Below are 19,821 nucleotides of genomic sequence, written 5' to 3'. Positions count from 1 at the left end.
CTGTGGGATTGGTGGAAGTCAATGTTTGTTTTTCTTTTTAGTGCTTATATTATTAACTTGTAAGATATGGATTTGGGGGTTTTTTGTACGCTGGTTTTTGTGTTTTGTGTATTGTTATTTTTTGATATTTTTCGTGTTGTTGTGTGGAAAATACTAATAAAATTTATTATAAAAACAAGCAGGTGATGTAAGTTCAGAGAAAGAAATGGCACACATTTAAAAACAAACCACCTCTTTAGCACTGTTATGTTTCCTGACAGGACTCCTCAACCTTTAACAGCTGTGCAACAGGCAGAAATTCAATAGGTGCAGATTTTCCCACTTTGGATCTATAGTGATGGGGAAAACTACAGCTGTTAAATTTGTGCATGATGATGACACAAAAGGTCTGTCAGAACAAAAGGTGACCAAGACCGCATACAAACCACACATTTAAAGGACATTTCCGCTTCAGGAAACCTGGGAGCTGTCGTTTACCTCTAACACAGCTGCAATTTCCAGTACCCTAAACAAGCTACTGTTCCCAGGATTCTCTGGGGCAAAAAAAATGTGTTTTCAATGTACTGTACATGCAGTCTAGGTTTCAGCCTCTTTATGTTTTTGCACCCTGCTCTTCCTTCAAGTATCTCAGAGCAGCATTTAGGTTGAAAGTAACACGGACTGCCCCAAATCTTCCATGGAGTTTTACAGGCCCCATGTGAGCCGGCTGAGGATTCTCACACAGGACAGGACTTCCGGGTTAGCGCCATCGGCAATGGCGGAGTTCCTCTGACCGAGAGGAACCCGCTCCGTGAAAATCGGGTCTTGCCGCCGTGGCGAAGGCGGAGACCCTCTAAAAATCCCAGGCGGAGGAAGCCTGGGAACGTGGGATTCGGCTGACACCAGGAGCGCCTCCCCTACTCGCAGGGAAACCCTTTTTTGGGGATCCGAAGCGACGTGGGGTGAGTGGCGCGGTGTTTTGAATCAACCGCTACTTTTACGGAGTGAAGCCGCACAGCCGTTGCCGGAGAGCGCTGACTTTTTCCTGTGGACTTATTGGACTCTAAACAAGTACCCGTGAGTAGAACGGAAAATTGGATTAAGAAACATTTTAATTTGGCACTGAAGCGGGAAGGCTCTAAACAGGAAGTCCGCCTCCCGTTTTTGTAAATAGATTGAAGCAAAAACTTTGTAAGCTAAAGTCTGGAAAGTCGTATATAAAGGTCTAAATTTCCTTCAGTTATTACCACCAAAACCCCTCTTGGAAGCAGGAGAAAAGGGGGGGGGATTTTTGACTGTTTAAGCCTGCAGGAGAGAGAGTAAAGAAAGATAAATTTCCACCGTCTCAAACCTGGGAACAGGGTGTCAGAGACAGAAATTTATGGGGAAGTTCATCGACTGTGAATGGAACGTCTTTTGACAGATAGTAAAAAAAGAGAAACAAATTGACTCCAATGTTGCCTCTTGCATTCAAAAGAAACAAAATATTTGAAAAATGAAAGTAATTTTCTTTTGTTGGTCCTGCTTTCAAAAGATGGATACAAATAGAAATTGTCTCCTCTAGAGGGAGCTTGTTAATTTGTTGCTGGAGTCGATCTGGGGATTTCACAGCTGTAAGATTAGGATCGTGAGACCAGACTCTGACCTTGAATAAAAATGTGTTTAGAAGAAGTTTTGGTGCTTGCTTTTTGCAAGACAAGCGCTTTGCTGGAGCAGATGCATGAGAAGATGGATTTGATGACTGTTGCAGTTAAAAACTTTGGACAAACGGCGAATACCCATATAGAAACCATTCAGGAACCAGCCCAGGAACTTGTTTTGACAGGGCAAGCGCAAGTGCAGAAGATAATGGAGTAGGTTGCTGTTGAACCTCAAGTAACACAAATGGAGAGATCCGAGGCCTTGCAGGAGCATAAGCCGCTGTTCTTGAAGTTTGAATCTGGAGTGGACCAGGGGGGGTCTGGAGTTGTGAGGGCTCTTAATTTTGGAAGGACTTTGAAACATGCTTTTAAATACTTCCTGGATTACAGTGTTGACTGTGGGGAATGGGACTGTGGGGAATGGGCTGATCTGCTGAGGGGAGATGGAGATATTTTTGGATTGGAGTCCTCCCGAGACCTACCCCCCAATGAGAAAGGAAAGAAATTAAGAAAAAGATCAACAAAAGACAAAGTAAGATGCAGGTATAAACAAGAAGAAGATTTGCAGAAGGGACATGGAAAAGACTTAAGAGCCTCGGACATAAGATCACCAGGTTGATGGACTGGATGGAATGGACAAGAAGGACTGATAAAACCCGAGACCAGGAAGAAGAGACGTTGGATGAAGATTGGAAGAAAGTTTTAAAAAAATTTATTTTGAGAATTAGTGTAAAATTAATGAGTATTAGGAAAAATGTTGGAATGAAACTATTTGGCTTTAGTAGAAATGATATAAGGAATTATGTACAAATAAGTATTAAGTTTTAAGTTTTAAGGTTTTTTTATGGTAAGATAAGGTTAAATAAATTAAGGTAAATTGAATGACAGAATATAGTGAAAGATGGAAAGAATTTGTTGAGTTAATTAAAAGGTTAGATCGTTAAGATAAATTATATAACAAAAATTGAGAAAGATGGAAAGAATTTGCTGAAACAATTAATTAAATTAGAATACAAAAAGGGAGGTGTGAGGAGGTCGATGAAACAAGTAAATGAAAGATAAAGATATGGAACATTGGATGTGTGTTTTAATGTTATTGGTTTTTTTTCTGTATTGTTGTATTGTTGTTTATGCTTTTGCTTTTATGTATTGTAATGTATGTTTTGTTAATTTTTTTGTTGTTTTCTTTTTTTTCTTTTTCTCTTTTTTCTGTAATTCTTAAACTTTTAATAAGTATCATTTTTAAAAAAAAAAAAGGATTCTCACACAGGACATTGCAGGCATGGAGACAGTGGACTCAGCTATACAGTTGCAAATAAAACATTTTGAGTGTGTTTTAAGTGCAATATACAATGTGACACTAGATGGCGGTGGTGAGCCTTATGGAAAATTCAATGTATTTTAAAAACCGCTTTTAAAAAAGCATTTTCAGAACGTTTTTTTTATATGTGTGTATATTCCACCAGTCTTCATTTTGAAGTAAGCCAGCTGAGAGCCGTCTAGCCGTCTCCCAGGCCTAAATAGGAAAATGTGGTAAATTATGCTTTTTTACGTAATATGGTAACTATCGATTGTTGGGTTATTTAATGTCTAATGTATTACTTATATTTATGTATACCAATTATAAAATAAACCATTTAAAAATATGTTGGCCAGCCTCTTTCTTTCATACTTGTCAAAAATGACAATATGAAAAATATACCATAGTATTTAAGGTCCACTTGCTAAGAGCTAGACAGATGGACTCCTGTGTGCCATTGTACCTAAGGAAAGTCACTAGAGGCTTGGCTTACGTTTTTTTTTTTTTTTTAAAGCAATTTATTAAATTTTACAATAAAGATAAACATAGTAAACAATGTAACATTGATCTTAACATATTTTCACATTTTCTTTGGACTTCCTCACATCTCCCGCTCCCATTTTCATCATTGTAACATTTTGTCAGCAATTTATCATCTTATTTAAATTCTTATATCCCTTCTATGTTTCATAATCTTATAATTCTCAAAAGAAGCTAAGTTTCACAGTCTTACTTATTTTCTTAAAAAACTTCTAAATTTAGTGGTGCTCAGTTATTTTGATCTAGCATCTTGTTTAGCATTCACTCAAATTACAATACTTTTGTAAATAGTTCTTAAATTTCTTCCAGTCCTCCTCAATCCTCTCTTCTCCCAGGTCACGGATTCTGCCGGTCATTTCAGCCAGTTCCATGTAGTCTATCAGTTGTATCTGCCATTCTTCCAGTGTGGGTAGATCTTGAGTTTTCCAATGTTTTGCGAGAAGTATCCTTGCTGCTGTTGTTGCATACATAAAGAATGTCTGGTCCTTCTTTGCCACCCCTTGGCCGACAATACCCAAAAGGAAAGCCTCTGGTTTCTTAGTGAAGGTATATTTAAATACCTTTTTTAGTTCATTATAAATCATTTCCCAGAACGCCTTCACTTTAGGGCAAGTCCACCAGAGGTGGAAGAACGTTCCCTCGCACTCTTTGCATTTCCAACACTTATTATCAGACAGGTGGTAAATTTTGGCAAGTTTGACTGGGGTCATATACCATCTATAAATCATTTTCATTACATTTTCTTTCAGAGCGTTACATGCAGTAAATTTCAATCCATTGCTCCACAACCTCTCCCAGTCCTCAAACATGATATTATGCCCAATGTCCTGTGCCCACCTTATCATAGCCGATTTAACCGTTTCATCTTGTGTATTCCATTTCAACAGCAAGTTATACATCCTTGAAAGTACCTTAATCTTTGGTTCTAACAATTCTGTTTCTAATTTCGATTTCTCCACCTGGAACCCTAGTTTCTTATCATTTTTAAAAACTTCTTTAATCTGAGCGTAATGTAACCAATCTCGCACTTTGTCTTTCATTTTCTCCAAACTCTGCAATTTCCAATTGTCTCCATCCTTTTCTAATATTTCCCAATATTTTGGCCATTTAGCCTCCATATTGGGTCTTTTTCGGGCCTTGGCTTCCAAAGGTGAAAGCCACCTTGGTGTTTTATTTTCCAGCAAGTCTTTATATTTTGTCCAGACATTAAACAATGATTTTCTGACAATATGGTTCTTAAAGGCCTTATTTGCTTTAACCTTGTCATACCATAAATATGCATGCCATCCAAAAGCATTGTTAAACCCTTCCAGATCCAACACATCAGTGTCCTCAAGAAGTAGCCAGTCTTTTAGCCAGCAGAACGCTGCGGCTTCATAATACAACTTTAAGTCTGGCAGGGCAAAGCCCCCTCTTTGTTTTGCATCAGTTAATATCTTAAACTTAATTCTGGGCTTTTTGCCCTGCCAGACAAACTTAGAAATGTCTCTCTGCCACTTCTGAAAGCACCCCGTTTTGTCCAAGACCTGAAGTGTTTGAAATAAAAACAACATCTTTGGCAATACATTCATCTTGATAGCAGCAATTCGGCCTAACAAAGAAAGTTTCAATTTTGACCAACTATCTAGGTCTCTCTTAATTTCTGTCCAACATTTTTCATAATTGTCCTTAAATAGACTTAGATTTTTTGCTGTTATGTTTACCCCTAGGTATTTTACTTTTTTAACCACGTTAAGTTCCATCTCATTCTGAAACCGTTCTGACTCTGTATCCGTCAAATTTTCCCCCAAAACCTTAGTTTTCTGTTTATTTAATTTAAATCCAGCCACCCGACCAAAATCATTAATCAGTTGTAATACTCTTTTCGTACTGGGCTCTGGCTTCTGCAGGGTCAAAACCAGGTCATCTGCAAAAGCTTTTAATTTATATTGTTTCTGACCGACCTGAATTCCTTCCACCAACCGATCCTCTCTAATCATATTTAATAGCACTTCCAGAACCGAAATAAATAACAAAGGGGAAATAGGGCAACCTTGTCGTGTCCCTTTTTCAATTTTAAACTCTTCTGTAACCACATTATTAACTATCAGTTTAGCTTTCTGTTCTGAATATATCGCCCCAATCCCATTCTCAAAACCCCGTCCCACTCCCATCTCCTTTAAATTTCCCATCATAAATTTCCAGGAGATATTGTCAAAGGCCTTCTCCGCGTCTATAAAAATTAAGACTGCTTTTGTATTTATGTCTGTTTGCAAAAGTTCCAAGATATCAATAATGTTCCTTGTGTTAGCAAACAGATGTCTTCCTGGGAGAAAGCCGGCCTGGTCCTTATGAATTACTTCATTTAAAACTTTTTTAAATCTAATTGCCAAAATGTCTGCAAATATTTTGTAATCCACATTTAAAAGAGAGATGGGACGGTAGTTCTTAAGTTGTGTCTTTTCAGCTTCCGACTTTGGTATTAATGTGATAAACGCTTCCTTCCACGACTCCGGTGCCCTCTTCCCCTCCATAATTTCATTGCTGACCTCCATCAATGGTTGTATCAAATAGTCTTTTAATGTCTTATAGTACTTGGAGGTCAGCCCATCTGGTCCTGGAGATTTGCCAAGTTGCATGTTCTGGATAGCTTGTTCAATCTCTTGTCGTGTTATTTTAGAATTCAGGATTGTCCTATTTTCTTGTGACAATTTAGATAGTCCGTTTTTTACCAAAAATTGTTTAATCTCAACATCATCTTGCGGCCCTTGGGTATATAATTTTTTGAAATATCTCTGGAAACACTTTCTAATGTCCACTGGATTCTGGATGTTTTTTCCATCAACCTCTAAGTTTGTAACAGTATTTAATCTTTGTCTTCTCTTCAACTGCCAAGCTAGCAGTTTTCCACATTTATTCACCGACTCAAACGTTTTTTGTTTCATTAATTTAACCTTCCATTCAATTTCCTGATTTATCAATTTTGAATATTGTGTTTGATAAAGTTTGATTTCTCTCAGAGTTGGCTGTGACTTCGGATTCACTCTTAATTTCTTCTCTAATTCTTTTATTTTTTCCAGGATCTTATCTTTTTTCTCATTTTGTGTTCTTTTCTTTACTGCATTCTGTTGTATCAAGAATCCCCTCATTACAGCTTTACTTGCGTCCCAGATTATTCTTTTTTCCACCATGTTATTCATATTTATCTCAAAATAGTCCTTCAGAACTTTTTGGGCCTTCTTGATAATTTCCTGATCTCTAAACAAATTGTCATTCATCTTCCATCTAAAGGATCCAGTTGATAATAATGTCATATCCATCTTTACTGCATTATGGTCGGAGCAGGTCTTTGGGCAGATTTCCACTTTTCTGACCTTAGGTGCCAGGCCTCTGGAAATCCATATTTGGTCGATTCTTGTCCAGGTCAGTTGGGCTTCAGAAAAGAATGTTCCCTCTCTTCCTAGTGGGTTCTTTGTCCTCCAAATGTCAATCAAATCCATATTGTCAGTCATTTCAAAAAAGGTTTTAGGTAGTCTGCCGTCTTTTGTAACATTTTGACTTTGTGACTTGTCCATGTTAGTTGATACGACCCCATTCATATCTCCCATCATTATGATGTTGTTATAATCTAGGTAGTCCAGCATTGTCTCCTGCAACTTCTTGTAAAATTCCGATTTCCCTTCATTAGGTGCATAGATTCCTAATATCAGCAGTTTCTCACCTTGATGTTGTATCTCAATAGCCAAAATTCTTCCATGTTCATCTTTAAATAGGAATTTAGGTGACAGGCTCTCTTTTGCATATATCACCACACCTCTCTTCTTAACTTTGTCGGACGATACAAATTCCTGGCCCAATCTTTTATTTATTAACACTTTTCTGTGGAGCCTCGTCACATGTGTTTCTTGTAAACAAATAATGTCCAATTGTTCTTTTTTTAATATATGAAATATTTTCTTCCTTTTTTCCGGAATGTTACAACCATTAATATTCCAGCTCAACAGTTGCAGAGACATCCTGAACTATCTGGTTATTTTTCAAGGGGTGGTATCTTCTCAGGGTCTTCAGGTTCCACAGATGCTGATGTTGGTACTGGCGTTGCCTCAGGCCCAGAAGGTAGTTCAATTCCTTTTTGAAGGTCTTCTCCGTGTGTAGACAAGAATTTGTCTCTCTCTTCCAGTGTTCTCACTTTGACCTTTCTCCCTCTAAAGGTAAAAGATATTCCTTGGGGAAATTCCCACCTGAATGGAATTGTGTTGCTCCTTAGTAGTTTAACAAGTTCAGAATAGGCGGCTCTAAGATCAAGCAGTAGTCTTGGGATATCTTTATAAATTTCAATTCTTCTATCCAACACCTCCAGTGATTTTACAAAGTGTAGTCCCAAAATCTTATCCCTTTCCTCCTTTGATCTCAGTGTTATCAAACAGTCTCTGGGCCTCTCCTTCTTTATAAATCTTCCAAGTCTGAAAGCTGACACAATTTTAAAGTCCTTTTCTTCCAAGTTCCAGAACTTGGAAAATTCTTTGGTCAAAAACTCAGTTAGATGTCCTTCTTCTGCCTCTTGTAGTGATCTAATCCTTAAGTTGTTCTCACGATTTCGCAGTTCTATCATCGAGAGATAAATCTGGTGTTCCCCGACTTGTTTAGTGAGTGGTCTTACCTCTTGCTCTAAATTTTCAAATCTTTGTCTGGTGTCCTCAGTCAATTTCCGATTTTCTGCTGAGGCCTCCGTTAACTGTCCAATTGCTTGTGCATTCTGTACCACTTGTGTGGTTAGTTTATTTAGACATTCTGTGTTTTTATCAATCTTTGCTGATTGCGCATCTGCTTTCTTGTCCAAAGCTTCCAATTTTTCAAAAATTTTGTCTAGTACAGAAACAGATGCTCCTGAGGCCATATCTTCCAGTTGTAACTGCTCTGCTTCGCCCTCTCCCTCCACTTCTGAGGGCAAAGTAGGCACAGATGATCTGCGTGTCTGTGAAGCTGAGGTTAGAGTTGTTAGAGTTGTTTGTTTAGCTCTCCCTCTTTTTCTTGTGCCACTCATTCCAACGTTATCTGTCAGTCAAGGTCACACTGAGTTGTTCCCATGGGAATGGAAAGGTCCAGAGCGAGCAAACAGCAAGGGAATCGAAAGTAAAAAGTGCATGTAAAATCACTGTTATAATCCAATCCTCTAGAGGGAGCTTAATCTGTCTTTCAGAGTCTAATTTAATGTCCAAGAACCTTCAAATACAAATGTTTAGCAGAGTTTATAAATGGTCACTTTGTTGCAGACAGTGCTTATTTATCTCCAAAAAAAGTGTTTCAAATTTAAAAGGTCTCAATACCCTCAGATTGTTTCAAGTTCCAATATACAGTATCCAAATCTGCAGTGCTGACAGCTCCCTTAGTACTCAGGCAGCTCCTGACTCTGGGTTTCACCTTCTAATTTGTAATCCAATAAGAGGAGGAAAGTCAAGTGCAAGTAAAAATCCCAAATCTTTAACTTAAAGTCTTTACTTTAAGATGCAAGTTCAATAGATGCTTGGATCTGTAAAACTTAGAGTCTCTTTCTTTCAGCCTCCACTCCTCCAGCTGATTGCTTTTTTTCAAGTTCAATGGCTGCGGAAGACGGACTTCCTGCTTCCACGTCTCTCCGCTCTCAACCAAGTTCAAGCCAATTTAAGTTTCCCTTTTAAAGTCTCAAATTCAAGTGATTCAGTCTTTTACTCACAAGTTAGTTGCTTTTTCGTCCGGATCCGTAATTTAGCAGGAAAAGGGATCAGCGCTCACCGACAGTAGCAGCGCGGCTTCGCTCCTCAGGCTGCGAAACAGCTCACAGCGCCGCAACCCCCCTCCGTGCTCCGGAGCCCCTTACGGGGTTCCTTCTGCACTTGGAGGGTCGCTCTAGGCGCCCACCGAGCCTCAAGACCCCAGGCTCTTGCCGCCTGGGGTTTTCCAGAGTGGGTCTCCGCTTCGCCGTAGCGGACGACCCGTTGCCTGCGGAGCCTCCTCTCCCGTTCAGAAGAGGACCGCCATTGCCGTTCGCGCCGCCCCCGGAAGTCCTGAGGCTTGGCTTACGTTTGAAAGAGTCACATTCTGTTCCTCTTGAGCCTTGTACTTTGAAATCTGATGTGATATATTTAGTCTAGAAATGAACAGATGGGCTGTTTGTACTTGGTACTTTAAATTCCCACAATATTAAAAATGATTGTATAGGTTTTTGACATGGTTTAAATGAATGATTTCTCATTATATAACAAGAGTGGGATTTTGCCTTTCCACTATTAAGAACTTTAAAATTTTTGGTTAAGAGTTGCTTTTCAGTTTGTCCCCCCCCCCCCATTAACTTACATAGCCACTGCTAAACATTGTGATAATAAACATAAATATTGTGCTCAAGTGTTGCTCTTATAACCCCCCCTCTCTTTTTCCAGGCAAGAAGGGAAAACATCAATTTCAACTGCATATGCCAAAATCAAATCCTGTTTTGAGTACCCAGCTTTGTGGTTATGTTTGGCTTTCGGTCACTTTGGAAATATCACAAAATATGCACCGTATTGCATAGATGGGGAGCCTGTGGTCCTCCGGATGTTGCTAGACTACAACTTCCATCATCCCTGACCAATGGCCATATTGGGTGTCCTAACAACTCCCAGCATCCTTAACCAAGTAGGATTATTTGAGGGACATCATAACTGTTAAAGTGGTATAAGAATGCTTTAAATGTAATGGTGTGGATGCTGCCTGTATCATCTGCTTTTTGGGGGGGGGGCAGATTCCTTCCACTCTTCCAGCCTTTGCCCTTTTCTTCAGCATTACTACATTTCCAGAAATGCGCAGAACGATATCAAGCAAACCAGCCAATACAAGGAAGAAAAGTGTGCAGGCAGCTGGAACAATATACATTGAGAAAGGAGCTGGAAGGTATGTCATTAGTCATGCAGTCCTACTAATCTATACCTAAAGCACTTCTAAAACATACATTTCTAGCTTTTGCTCCAAGATCTCCTCATAAGGCTACAAAAAAGCACCTTTAGGCAATTTGTTACGTTAATGATATTTTATGAAGAATAGGTTTAAGATCCAAGCCAATAGTTAGCAATATCTGTGCACAGAGCAATGTGTTGCAGTTCCAATAAATTAAATGTATTTCTTGGAACCGCAACACATTGCTCTGTGCATGGATATTGCTAACTATTAGCTTATATTCCTCCCTTGAATGGAACAGAGTTCACCTTCAGGGAACAGGGATTTCCTGCCTCCCCATTCCCTTTGCAACCCCCCTGGAAACCCTGGAAGTCAGCTACTAATGGTTGGTGGGACCAGTGGAAATAATGTGTGAAGAGTCAACAGAAATCAGCTGCTGAATGGAGGAACAGCTTAGGATCTGAGCCATTCCCCTGACATCCCTTTTGCCATTGTCTTGGACAGCCAGTGTGGTGTTTGTACTATGCCTGGGGAGACCCAGCTTCTAATTCCCACTCCCTCATGAAGCTCACTCATTGGCCTAGGGGCAGTCCCTATCTCCCAGCCTAATCTGTCTCAGAGACTTGATGATAAAGTATGTGTGTATATGAAGAGAAAACAATGCACGGCACCTTGAGCAAATGGGACAAAAGGAATAAAAGCTTGCATTTCGGTTCCAATTTGATATGTAAGTGGAATTTCTTCGGCTCCCTTTATTGCTGTTTTCATGTAGCTCATAGAAAGCAAATATGCTTATTGTACGCAGTGTATAATTCTGAACAATATATCCTCAAAAGGCTTATTGCTAACAGCAGTAATGCTGATGGAACATTACTTCCAAGCTAGGTTAATCCTAAGAAGATGAGAGCATCTTTTCCCCAATTATTGAGATTATATTCCTGTATTAGGGGAGGATATGTGTAGCAGCAAAATCACAATGGAACTCGCAACAGAATAATCCAAAATGCTGAAAAAATAAGTGCTCTGCAGCACAATAACTCAGTGATGGAACTCCAAAGAATGCATTAGGGATAAAAATGCAATCCAGTAGTTCTGAAAGCTAATGGAATTTTAAACAAAAATGTTTTTCCATGCCCCCAAAACCTGTTGGGTATTCTTTTGAATAAGATCCCATTAGTAAATAAATTATAGATGCTGTGATGAATGTTTAATCCAGTTTGCACAAATACACCCCCAATGTCATAGCTTTTGTATATGTCTTCTAACCATTTGTATCATTTCTCCTACAGGTTCTGGAACATATACTTTGTCCAGGGAGAAGTGAGGTCAAATCCCTCCTCAGCTGTATAGCTCACTGGGTATCTGTGGGGCAGTCACTTTATGACGATAAAGTGGGGTAAACTCTATCCATGAATGCTGCCCTGAATGCTTTGGAAGATGGGTGAGATATATTAGTAGCAGCAGTAATAATAAATAATAAGCACTTTTCTAAGGATTGTTACCTGTTGGGGAATGAAATGTGAGAATTGTGGATATTCTGCAATTTCTGTTTTAATTTTCCATGGTAGTTTCCAAAAAGTTCGGGTAAACAGATAAAACATCATATTTTAAAGCAGCATTTTCAAAGTGCTGCTCAGTTTATTTTAACATTAGCTCTGCAGGACTAAGAAACGACTGACTGCATGAGCAATCCAAGTTGTTGCCGGAGAGACTGCAATATTTCTATAGGCATCAATAAAAGTACCTTATAATCTCAGGATCCTTTTGCAGTGTTGCAGGTGGTAGAACATAGCATGAGATCATGGGGTGCAGCTCTCTATATAGTACTGCCAGTTTGGTGTGTCAAGATAGTTTTGAGCAGCACCTCTAGATGACATGAAGAGCAAAGCTTCCTTTGTTCTGAACTGGAAGAAGGAACATTTGTGAACTCAGCCTCCTGGGCCCTGACTGAGATGGGGAAACACTGCATGCTGAAATAACCCACGTATCTGGAACAGGATGGAGAACAATGACTGCAGAAATCAAATCTGTTTAGAGGTGCTCTAACAATTGTTTCAAGATGCTATTGTGCTTATGTCCTGCTTCCAGGCTTCTCACAGGAATCTGGTTAGCCACTGAGAGACAGGATGCTAAACTAGATGGGATTTGTTTTTTGTGTTCTTTTTGGTCTGCTTTAGAATGGCTCTTCTTTTGCAGAGATTGCTTACGAAGTGAAGGATTAAAAGTCAAATTATCTGCAGCTCATCTTCTGCCAGCTACTACTAGGAAGGGGGATAAAGTCTATGGTTGAACCCTTTGTGGCCTATTACAAGTCATTCTAAACCTTCAGTGCTGGAAACTGTAGAAAATGTTTCTACATTTATCTTTCTTTTATGTGGTGTGAAGCGCACATCCATTCTACCCCATGACAGAGCCAGTGATGGGGGAGCAGGTTAGTGGTACCAAGCACTCTGCAAAGGTACCGTATTTTTTGCACCATAACACTCACTTTTTTCCTCCTAGAAAGTAAGGGGAAATGTCTGTGCGTGTTATGGAGGAAATGCCTACGGGTGGCATGCCTACGGATTTTCCTCCTCTAAAAACTACGTGCGTGTTATGGTCGGGTGCATGTTATAGAGCGAAAAATACGGTAACATATGAAGTCGCCCTAATTATCCTGCATAGAAAATGAACACCAACAATCAGCAGGTGGCACAATTGCTGTCTCCTTCATTAACTCATTTCTGTCAACCTAACCAGAAGACAAAGGATAGTGTCACATGAGGTTTAAAGTAGCTCTACTGTTCTTGGTATGTTAACAACTATTGTGGGTGTTAACATAAATTGCCTGTGAGAGACTCCAAGGCAATTTAAGTCCAATGTGTGAAAATACCCAAAGCTTTTTTTAAAGCTCTGATTCTTCTTTTGCTCTTAAAAGAAAGTGCTGCTGACTCCTGAACTAGAACATCATGCAATTCTTTCATTGCTCCTCTCTCCAACTTAAAATCAAAAGTGAAAGTCTTTTCGAAAACTGTTTTAACTGCATCAGGACTGTTTTTTCCAATATACTTCAATTTATAGTTCTAGCTTGAATCTCCATAGAGTATCTGTTACTTGAAAATCATTATATGTAAGAAGTGTGAAATGTTATCTGAATTAGAAATATGCAAATTATGTGCAGATTCCCTAGACAATCTGTTATCTGAATGCTTAAAATTATATGGTTGTATTTTAAATGATGAACAGTATGACCCATGATTCATTTACCAACTACTGTAAACCAAGAACTAGCATTGTAGGAGGCAACTTTAACATATTGGAACTCTTGTCTACCACTTAATTAAATTATGCAATCAGGAAACAGGTACTATATTGCAGCTTGAGGGGATCTGGAAGCAGCTCCTAACCAAAGTGGCACTCCATTAATTGTATCACACCAGGGACTTCAATTGCACTGAAACCCTGCTGTAACAAGTCAGCGTGATGGGCGCATTGTGGAAGTTGTTAGGACACCTTTGCTGCTTTTGTCCAGTTCTGAACTTCTTGCCTTGCTCTTGAACTCCTGATCCATGGCTCTTGAGGCTCATGCCTGCGTTTGCTAAGCCTAAGTAAATATCTCTTGCTCACTTACAAGTAAGAGACTCTGCTTGTGTGTTTTGGGGTGGGAGCCAGGACACCCTGAAGAATTTAGCATTGTCAGCAAACATAGCCAACTCACTGCTCATCTCTAACTACTGAAAGTTTATGAACAAGTTTTAAAAGCACAGGCCCCAAAACCAATCCTTGGGGGATTCCACTTCCTACATCTCTCCAGAGAACAGTCCATATATTCCTATTCCCTGCTTCCGGATACTTAACCAATTCCTGGTCCACATGAGCACCTCTCCTTTTATTTCATGACTGCTAAGCTTGCTCAGGGAACTCGTTTCTAACTGAACTGTCCATTTATCCATTTTAATCTGTTTTACTATCTTAACTTTTGTATGTTTTAAAGTATGGTTGTGCTCTGATGAAGATAAAAACTTAGTCCTAAGTTTAAAAAGAATTTCTAGCTTGCCTTAGCTAGGGTTGCCATATGTCCGGGATTTAACCAGCGAAAATAGCATCTGGGGGGAATTTTGGAAAATCAGCAAAATGTCCGGGATTTTGAAGTTGATTGCTCAACAACCTTGATTTTCATTTTTTTAAAAAAAGGCTCAACAACTTTTCCATCCTTAATTTCACTTCTAGAACTATGGCAACCCCACCTTAGCAAAACAGCAGCAGTCCAGACATTTGCCTGGATACCTCCTCAGAATGCCTCACTCTGAGGCGGGACCCCTCTTGGCCCTTCCTCAGTGTGAGGTGGACAGGCTCATAGATTCCTCAAAGGCTTTATAGTGGCATCAAGGCTGCTGCAGCAGGTGAGACAACAAGCAAGCTTGCCTCAAGAGGGGCAATTTCCCATTCTTGCCACCTGAGGCAAGTGTCTCAGCTTGCCTCATTGTACCACCAGTCCTGTTTTTGGGCGTGCTAGCTCATCATAAAAGTAGGGAAACACATTTCTCTTGTATTTTGGGGAGGCATTTGGGTGAGTAAAGCACTTTTCTTCTTCCCATTCCCTGCCATTCTGATCCTATAGCTACTTGCAAAGCTAATATTGATTTCTGCCTTTTGGCTACCCAATTTGTATTATAGTTCTGCCTCCATTTTGCTATTCAACATGGAACAGCACAAAAAGTCAGTTGGAAAATGAGCAGCGCATTCAAAATGGGTAATAAGCTATGCCTTGCTAAACCACCTATCCTGAATCAAATCAGGAGGGATAAGCTCTATAGACACACCACCCCTGCTTCTCTATCCCCTCTAATTGAGTTGGTGTTTCACTTTAACGGCGGGTGGGCTCTCTGAGGTGCAGTTAGCTGTCCTCTTAGTTCCTATTAATAGGGAATGCTTTCAGAGACTCGCAGCTTCAGTTGGGAAGAGCACATCATATGAGCATACTGCTGGAGGCAGAGAATGTGAGTCAAAAGCTCCCGCAGAAGCAGCACGTGCAACAGAAAAGTCCACAGTTCTGGGGATTTCAGTCAAATTAGTTTTACAAGAAGTCGCTTGCCTGAAATTTCCGAGCCTTTCCTTTCATGCAGTAGAATCCATTTGCAAAATCCTAGTATTTCTTGCGAGCAAATAAAACCTCTCAGGCGGCCTGAGGCCCCTGTAAAAAAACAAACACACACAGCTGGAGAGGGCTTTGCATTGCAGCGGCTCAAGGCAGTCATGCGGAACAGGTTGGAGATCCAAGACTGGGCACATTTCTGTGCAATGAAAAAGAATATGACATTTGTGCTACTATAAATAGAACATGCCTTTTTGGTCTAAATTAAAATGCTGAGCATCCATTTCTTCCCAACCCCCAGATGAAAAGGCAAACATAATCTCAGTAGAATCTGGTATCTACAAATTGATGATAAAAAAGTATAGTCTTTTCATTATGACTCATTGTTCCTAAATGTGATTGCAGCGGGGGGGGGGGCGCTGAGGGCAGAATAGCATGATGTAACATTTGATAAGTCATTTGGGAATCATAGAACCCGTTTGCATCATCGGATAAGAGAAAGTAGGCTTTGGATGTGACAGAGGGACTGGCCTGAAACATGAACTTGCCTCTTCTTTGTCTCTCTCTTCACTCCGTTCTCAAAACACCACTGGCTGCATTGACAGATGGCTGGAACTGCAGCTGCTGAACCAGCAGAAGAGCTTCCTTCGTTTTCCATTGCAGGCAGCTTCTGCATAGGAAACTACAGCTCTCAGGTTGAAACAGTGATGAGGGACCGACTGCACGCTATTTCAATATTGAGATTGGAAACCATATCTTTATATATATATATATATTTATTTAAAAATACAAAGTGGGGGTGGGGCAATTATCAGAATTCCATCCCGTTTACCCATTGAATTGGGCTTTTAAAAATCTGCATGATTTGATCTCTGATTTCTGCAGTAATAGTCCAATGCTCTGTCTAGGATGCCCAACTTTTCTCTTGGTCAGAGTACTGAAATAAACTGTGCCTGCTACCCAATATGGGATCCAGAGGGCAGCTTTTGCTCAGTTGCTTCAGCAAAGGTTGTTGAAAATTACCTGGTTCCAGTGGACCTGCTTTGGGTTGTCAAAACACCACTTGCAGAGCAAAGTTTCTGAGGACTGGCCCTATCATTAGGCAGAGTGAAATGCATGTGTCGGGTCACAGAGACAGAGGGGTATTGATTCCCCTGGCCATTCCTCTTGAGCTGTTCCCATCCTCCCAACCTGGTGCCCCAGCAGTGCCGGTTCTTGCATCGTGCTATCCTTTGCAGCCTATCTGTGTTGTCTAATCACCTTCTACCAATGCATTAGTCAGTGCCATTGGGGAACACTCCCAACCAAGTAAGCAGGCAGACTGGTAAACCTGCTCAGGCCATGTGCTCCGGCATGCATCATGTGTGTGCACATGTTGCTCTACTCATGCGATGCACACTGCTGCTGTTGCATAGGAGCAGCTGTTTGAGTGGGTAAAGAGCGCAGGAACCAGGTGGAGTGGCAAATGAATGGCAACAAAATGTTGGTGGCCAGAGCAGCTGCGTTTGCAACATATTATTAATATTTGATATTAAATTTATATGTTGCCCTTCATCCAGAGATCTCAGGGCAGTTCATGACATAAAACATAGTGTGCCCTGACCCTCTCAGCTAGCTTACTGCCCTCAGAAGGGTATGTTCACAGTACTACTTACTCTGCATCCTGTGTGCTCCTACTGCTAGTTTTTGAAGCCACATTCACACAACTTTAGCCACAATCCATACCAGTCCTGTAGCTTATTGACAAATACTGTTGCTTGATGTGTTTTTCCTTCAAACCAATTCTAATAGAAATGAGGATGTGGAGTAAGCGGTAATGTGAACATTTGAGACCGCCATTGCACACGCGAAGATGAGTGCCCATGTGTAGATCACAGCATCACAAATAGGATTTGGGAGGTTGCAGGGGTGGGGCAACCAAAAAGGTCATGTGGGTCAAATGAAGACATCACAAAGGCCCCTCTCTCAGGTGAACTGCACTGTGCAAATGTGGCATGAAATGCGGGGCAGGGGGAGAATGACCTTGCTGTGTTTTAAGCTGCTAATGTGAACATACCCTAAGGTTCATCAGGCAACCTGGTTGGCTGTGTTTGTGTGTATATATGTATATATATGAGAGCGAGAGAGGGAAGAAGAAGAAGAGGAGTTTGGATTTGATATCCCGCTTTGAGACCCGAAGGAGTCTCAAAGCGGCTAACATTCTCCTTTCCCTTCCTTCCCCACAACAAACACTGTGTGAGGTGAGTGGGGCTGAGAGACTTCAAAGAAGTGTGACTGGCCCAAATATTGTCCTTCGTGTCCAGCAGTAAAAGAAAGTTGGGCCAGACCTGCGTACTGGTATTGTGCAGGGTTCAGGCTTGTGGGATCTACTTAAAAAAAACAAACCTAAAAAAACACACTAGGAAATCCCTTACAGATAAGCCAGAGATCTACTACCAGTAGACCCCAACGCACCTTCTCCTCCCCACCTTTCTTTTGCAGGGTACCCTGTCCAATGCCTCCAGTGGAGCCAATGAAAGTGACAGAGACAGGATAAAAAGGAAATGCCTCTTCACCTTTAGGCGATATTCACGCTCCACTTTTCACCCCCCTTCTAACCTCTAACTTGGCTTGTGAGCTAGCATGAGTCGTGCGTGTCTACCTTGTCTCCCGGTTATCTCATTCCAATGGGCATCCTTCCTCTACAGGCCAGTACAAACCAGCGTCTCTCGTTCCCCTTCTCTGCACCCAGCTCCTCTCGATCCCGCCCTGGAGCCTTCCTCCTCTTCTTCTTGCACCTCCGTGAAGGCTGAGCTCTGCAGACCGCCCATCTTCCACGCTGACCCATCGCCGCGATCATCCTCCTCCCCGCCTCTCCCCCCCCCCACTTTTTGGCCAGCTGCCTCCCGCGAGCGCGCACGTGTCTGTCATTAATCTAATCACCTCCCCCACCCCCGCCCCGTCAGTCAGCCGGCACGAGCCTGCGCGGTCCGTGTGACTTAGCAGCTGCGAGGAGGGCGAGAAAAGTCCGGCGCGCGAGACACAAAGTTCGGTGGAGGCGCGTTCCTTGCTCGCTTGCGACGCCTCACGCGACGACGGCTGCTGCTTCCTTCTCCTCCTCCTCCTCCTCCTCTTTCGCGCCCACTCGCGGCTGCCACCCTGCAGGTGGTGCACCCAGACTGAGCCGCAGCCGGGGCACGCCGCTGAGGTAGCCGCCTATCGCGGGGCTGAGGCGGCCAGCGCACAGCCTCTTCCTTCGGCCGGCCTGGATTGAAGCCTCCAGGCTCCACCGGGCTCTGCTGCTGTTGCCTCCGCAGCAGTAGACGCCGGCGGTGGTGGCGTTTGTGGAGAAGCGGGAGGAGGCGGCGGCCAAGAGACGAGGAGGAGGAGGCGGCGGCGGTTATGGAGCCTGAGGCAGCAGCGGCGGAGAAGCCCAGCGACCCCGAGCCGGCGTCGTCGTCCTCCTCCTCCTCCTTCCAGGCCCGGCTGTGGAGAAACCTGCAGCTGGGCGGCAAGAGCAAAGGCGGCAAAGCGGCAGCGGCCGAGCGCCGCAGTGCGGAGACCTCGCCGTCGCTTCCTCGCGCTCGAGCCGAGCAGCAGCAGCAGCCGCCTGAACAGCCGGCGGCGGCCAAGGGGGATTTGCTGAGCGGCGGCGCCGTCAAGTGGAGCGGCTTCAGGCGCAGGAAGCACGTGCTGGACCGCGTCTTCTCGTCGTCCCAGCCCAACCTCTGCTGCTCCTCGGCGGAGCCCCTGGAGGCCGTGAGCAGCGAGGCCGGCTCGGCGCTGCGCCGCCTGAGGGAGCACATCCTGCACCACCACCACCACCACCAGGGCAGGGGGCAGCCGCCGTCGCCTCAGGGCCGCCGCCCCGACGACGCGCGCGCCGCCGCCTCCTCCTCGGCGTCGTCTTCGCTCTGCCCGTCGCCGGCCGCCCCTGCCCGAGCCGACAGGGGGCGCGGCGGGGATGGCGCCCCGCAAGCCGAGAAGGGGGAGGAGCTTCCCCCGACGCCGCCGCTGCCCCGGCCGGGGGCTCACCTGTCCCACCAGAAGAGCTCCTCCCTGCCGGGCACCGCTTGCTTGGAGCAGCTGCTGCAGGAGTCGCCCACCAAGGGCAAGGCCAGAGCGAGGGAGGGCAGCGGCAGCCCTGCGGTGAGTCCCTGGAGAGGAGGGGGGCGACGTTTGGCTCTCCGGTGCTTGCGTGGATGCTGGGGGTTTCCCCCTTCGGTTTGGGAGGCAGAGGGTTTTGTTTGGGCAACTTTCTCCCGACTCGTGAGGGTCAGGAAAGGGTTAAAAGGTTCACGTGCTTCGTGTCTGAACCCGGATTTGTGTTTCACTTTAAATGTGATGGGGAAAGGACAAAGAATTCAGTTATTGCTCCATGCATGCATAGGCCAGAGTACCTGACTGGGGACTTCCATGAC

General features: G+C 42.9%; 1 protein-coding gene and 1 long non-coding RNA gene across 4 annotated transcripts in view; one reads left to right on the top strand and one right to left on the bottom strand.

Annotated features, from left to right (window-relative positions):
- Nucleotides 1-15,386: 15,386 nt before the first annotated feature.
- On the bottom strand, nucleotides 15,387-17,931 carry LOC308458410. Its single transcript, XR_013977375.1, has 2 exons — nucleotides 17,876-17,931; nucleotides 15,387-15,520 (listed from the first exon to the last, which is right to left on the bottom strand). It is a non-coding gene; the product is annotated as an uncharacterized lncRNA (long non-coding RNA).
- An 871-nt stretch (nucleotides 17,932-18,802) lies between these two features.
- The window catches only part of MCTP1 (multiple C2 and transmembrane domain containing 1), a gene marked incomplete at both ends in the record, with an annotated part of 171,026 nt that continues 170,007 nt past the window's right edge, over nucleotides 18,803-19,821 (top strand). For all 3 annotated transcript variants that reach the window (XM_080972410.1, XM_080972409.1, XM_080972408.1), the window contains one exon: nucleotides 18,803-19,549. In XM_080972410.1, the coding sequence (XP_080828536.1) occupies nucleotides 18,803-19,549 (747 nt within the window). The remainder of the gene's footprint in view (nucleotides 19,550-19,821) is intronic.

Source organism: Podarcis pityusensis (assembly GCF_964106645.2).
Source record: "Podarcis pityusensis genome assembly, chromosome: 11".
NCBI lineage: Eukaryota > Metazoa > Chordata > Lepidosauria > Squamata > Lacertidae > Podarcis > Podarcis pityusensis.
The sequence above is the reverse complement of the archived record's forward strand: the minus strand, read 5'-3'. Positions and strand labels throughout refer to the sequence as shown.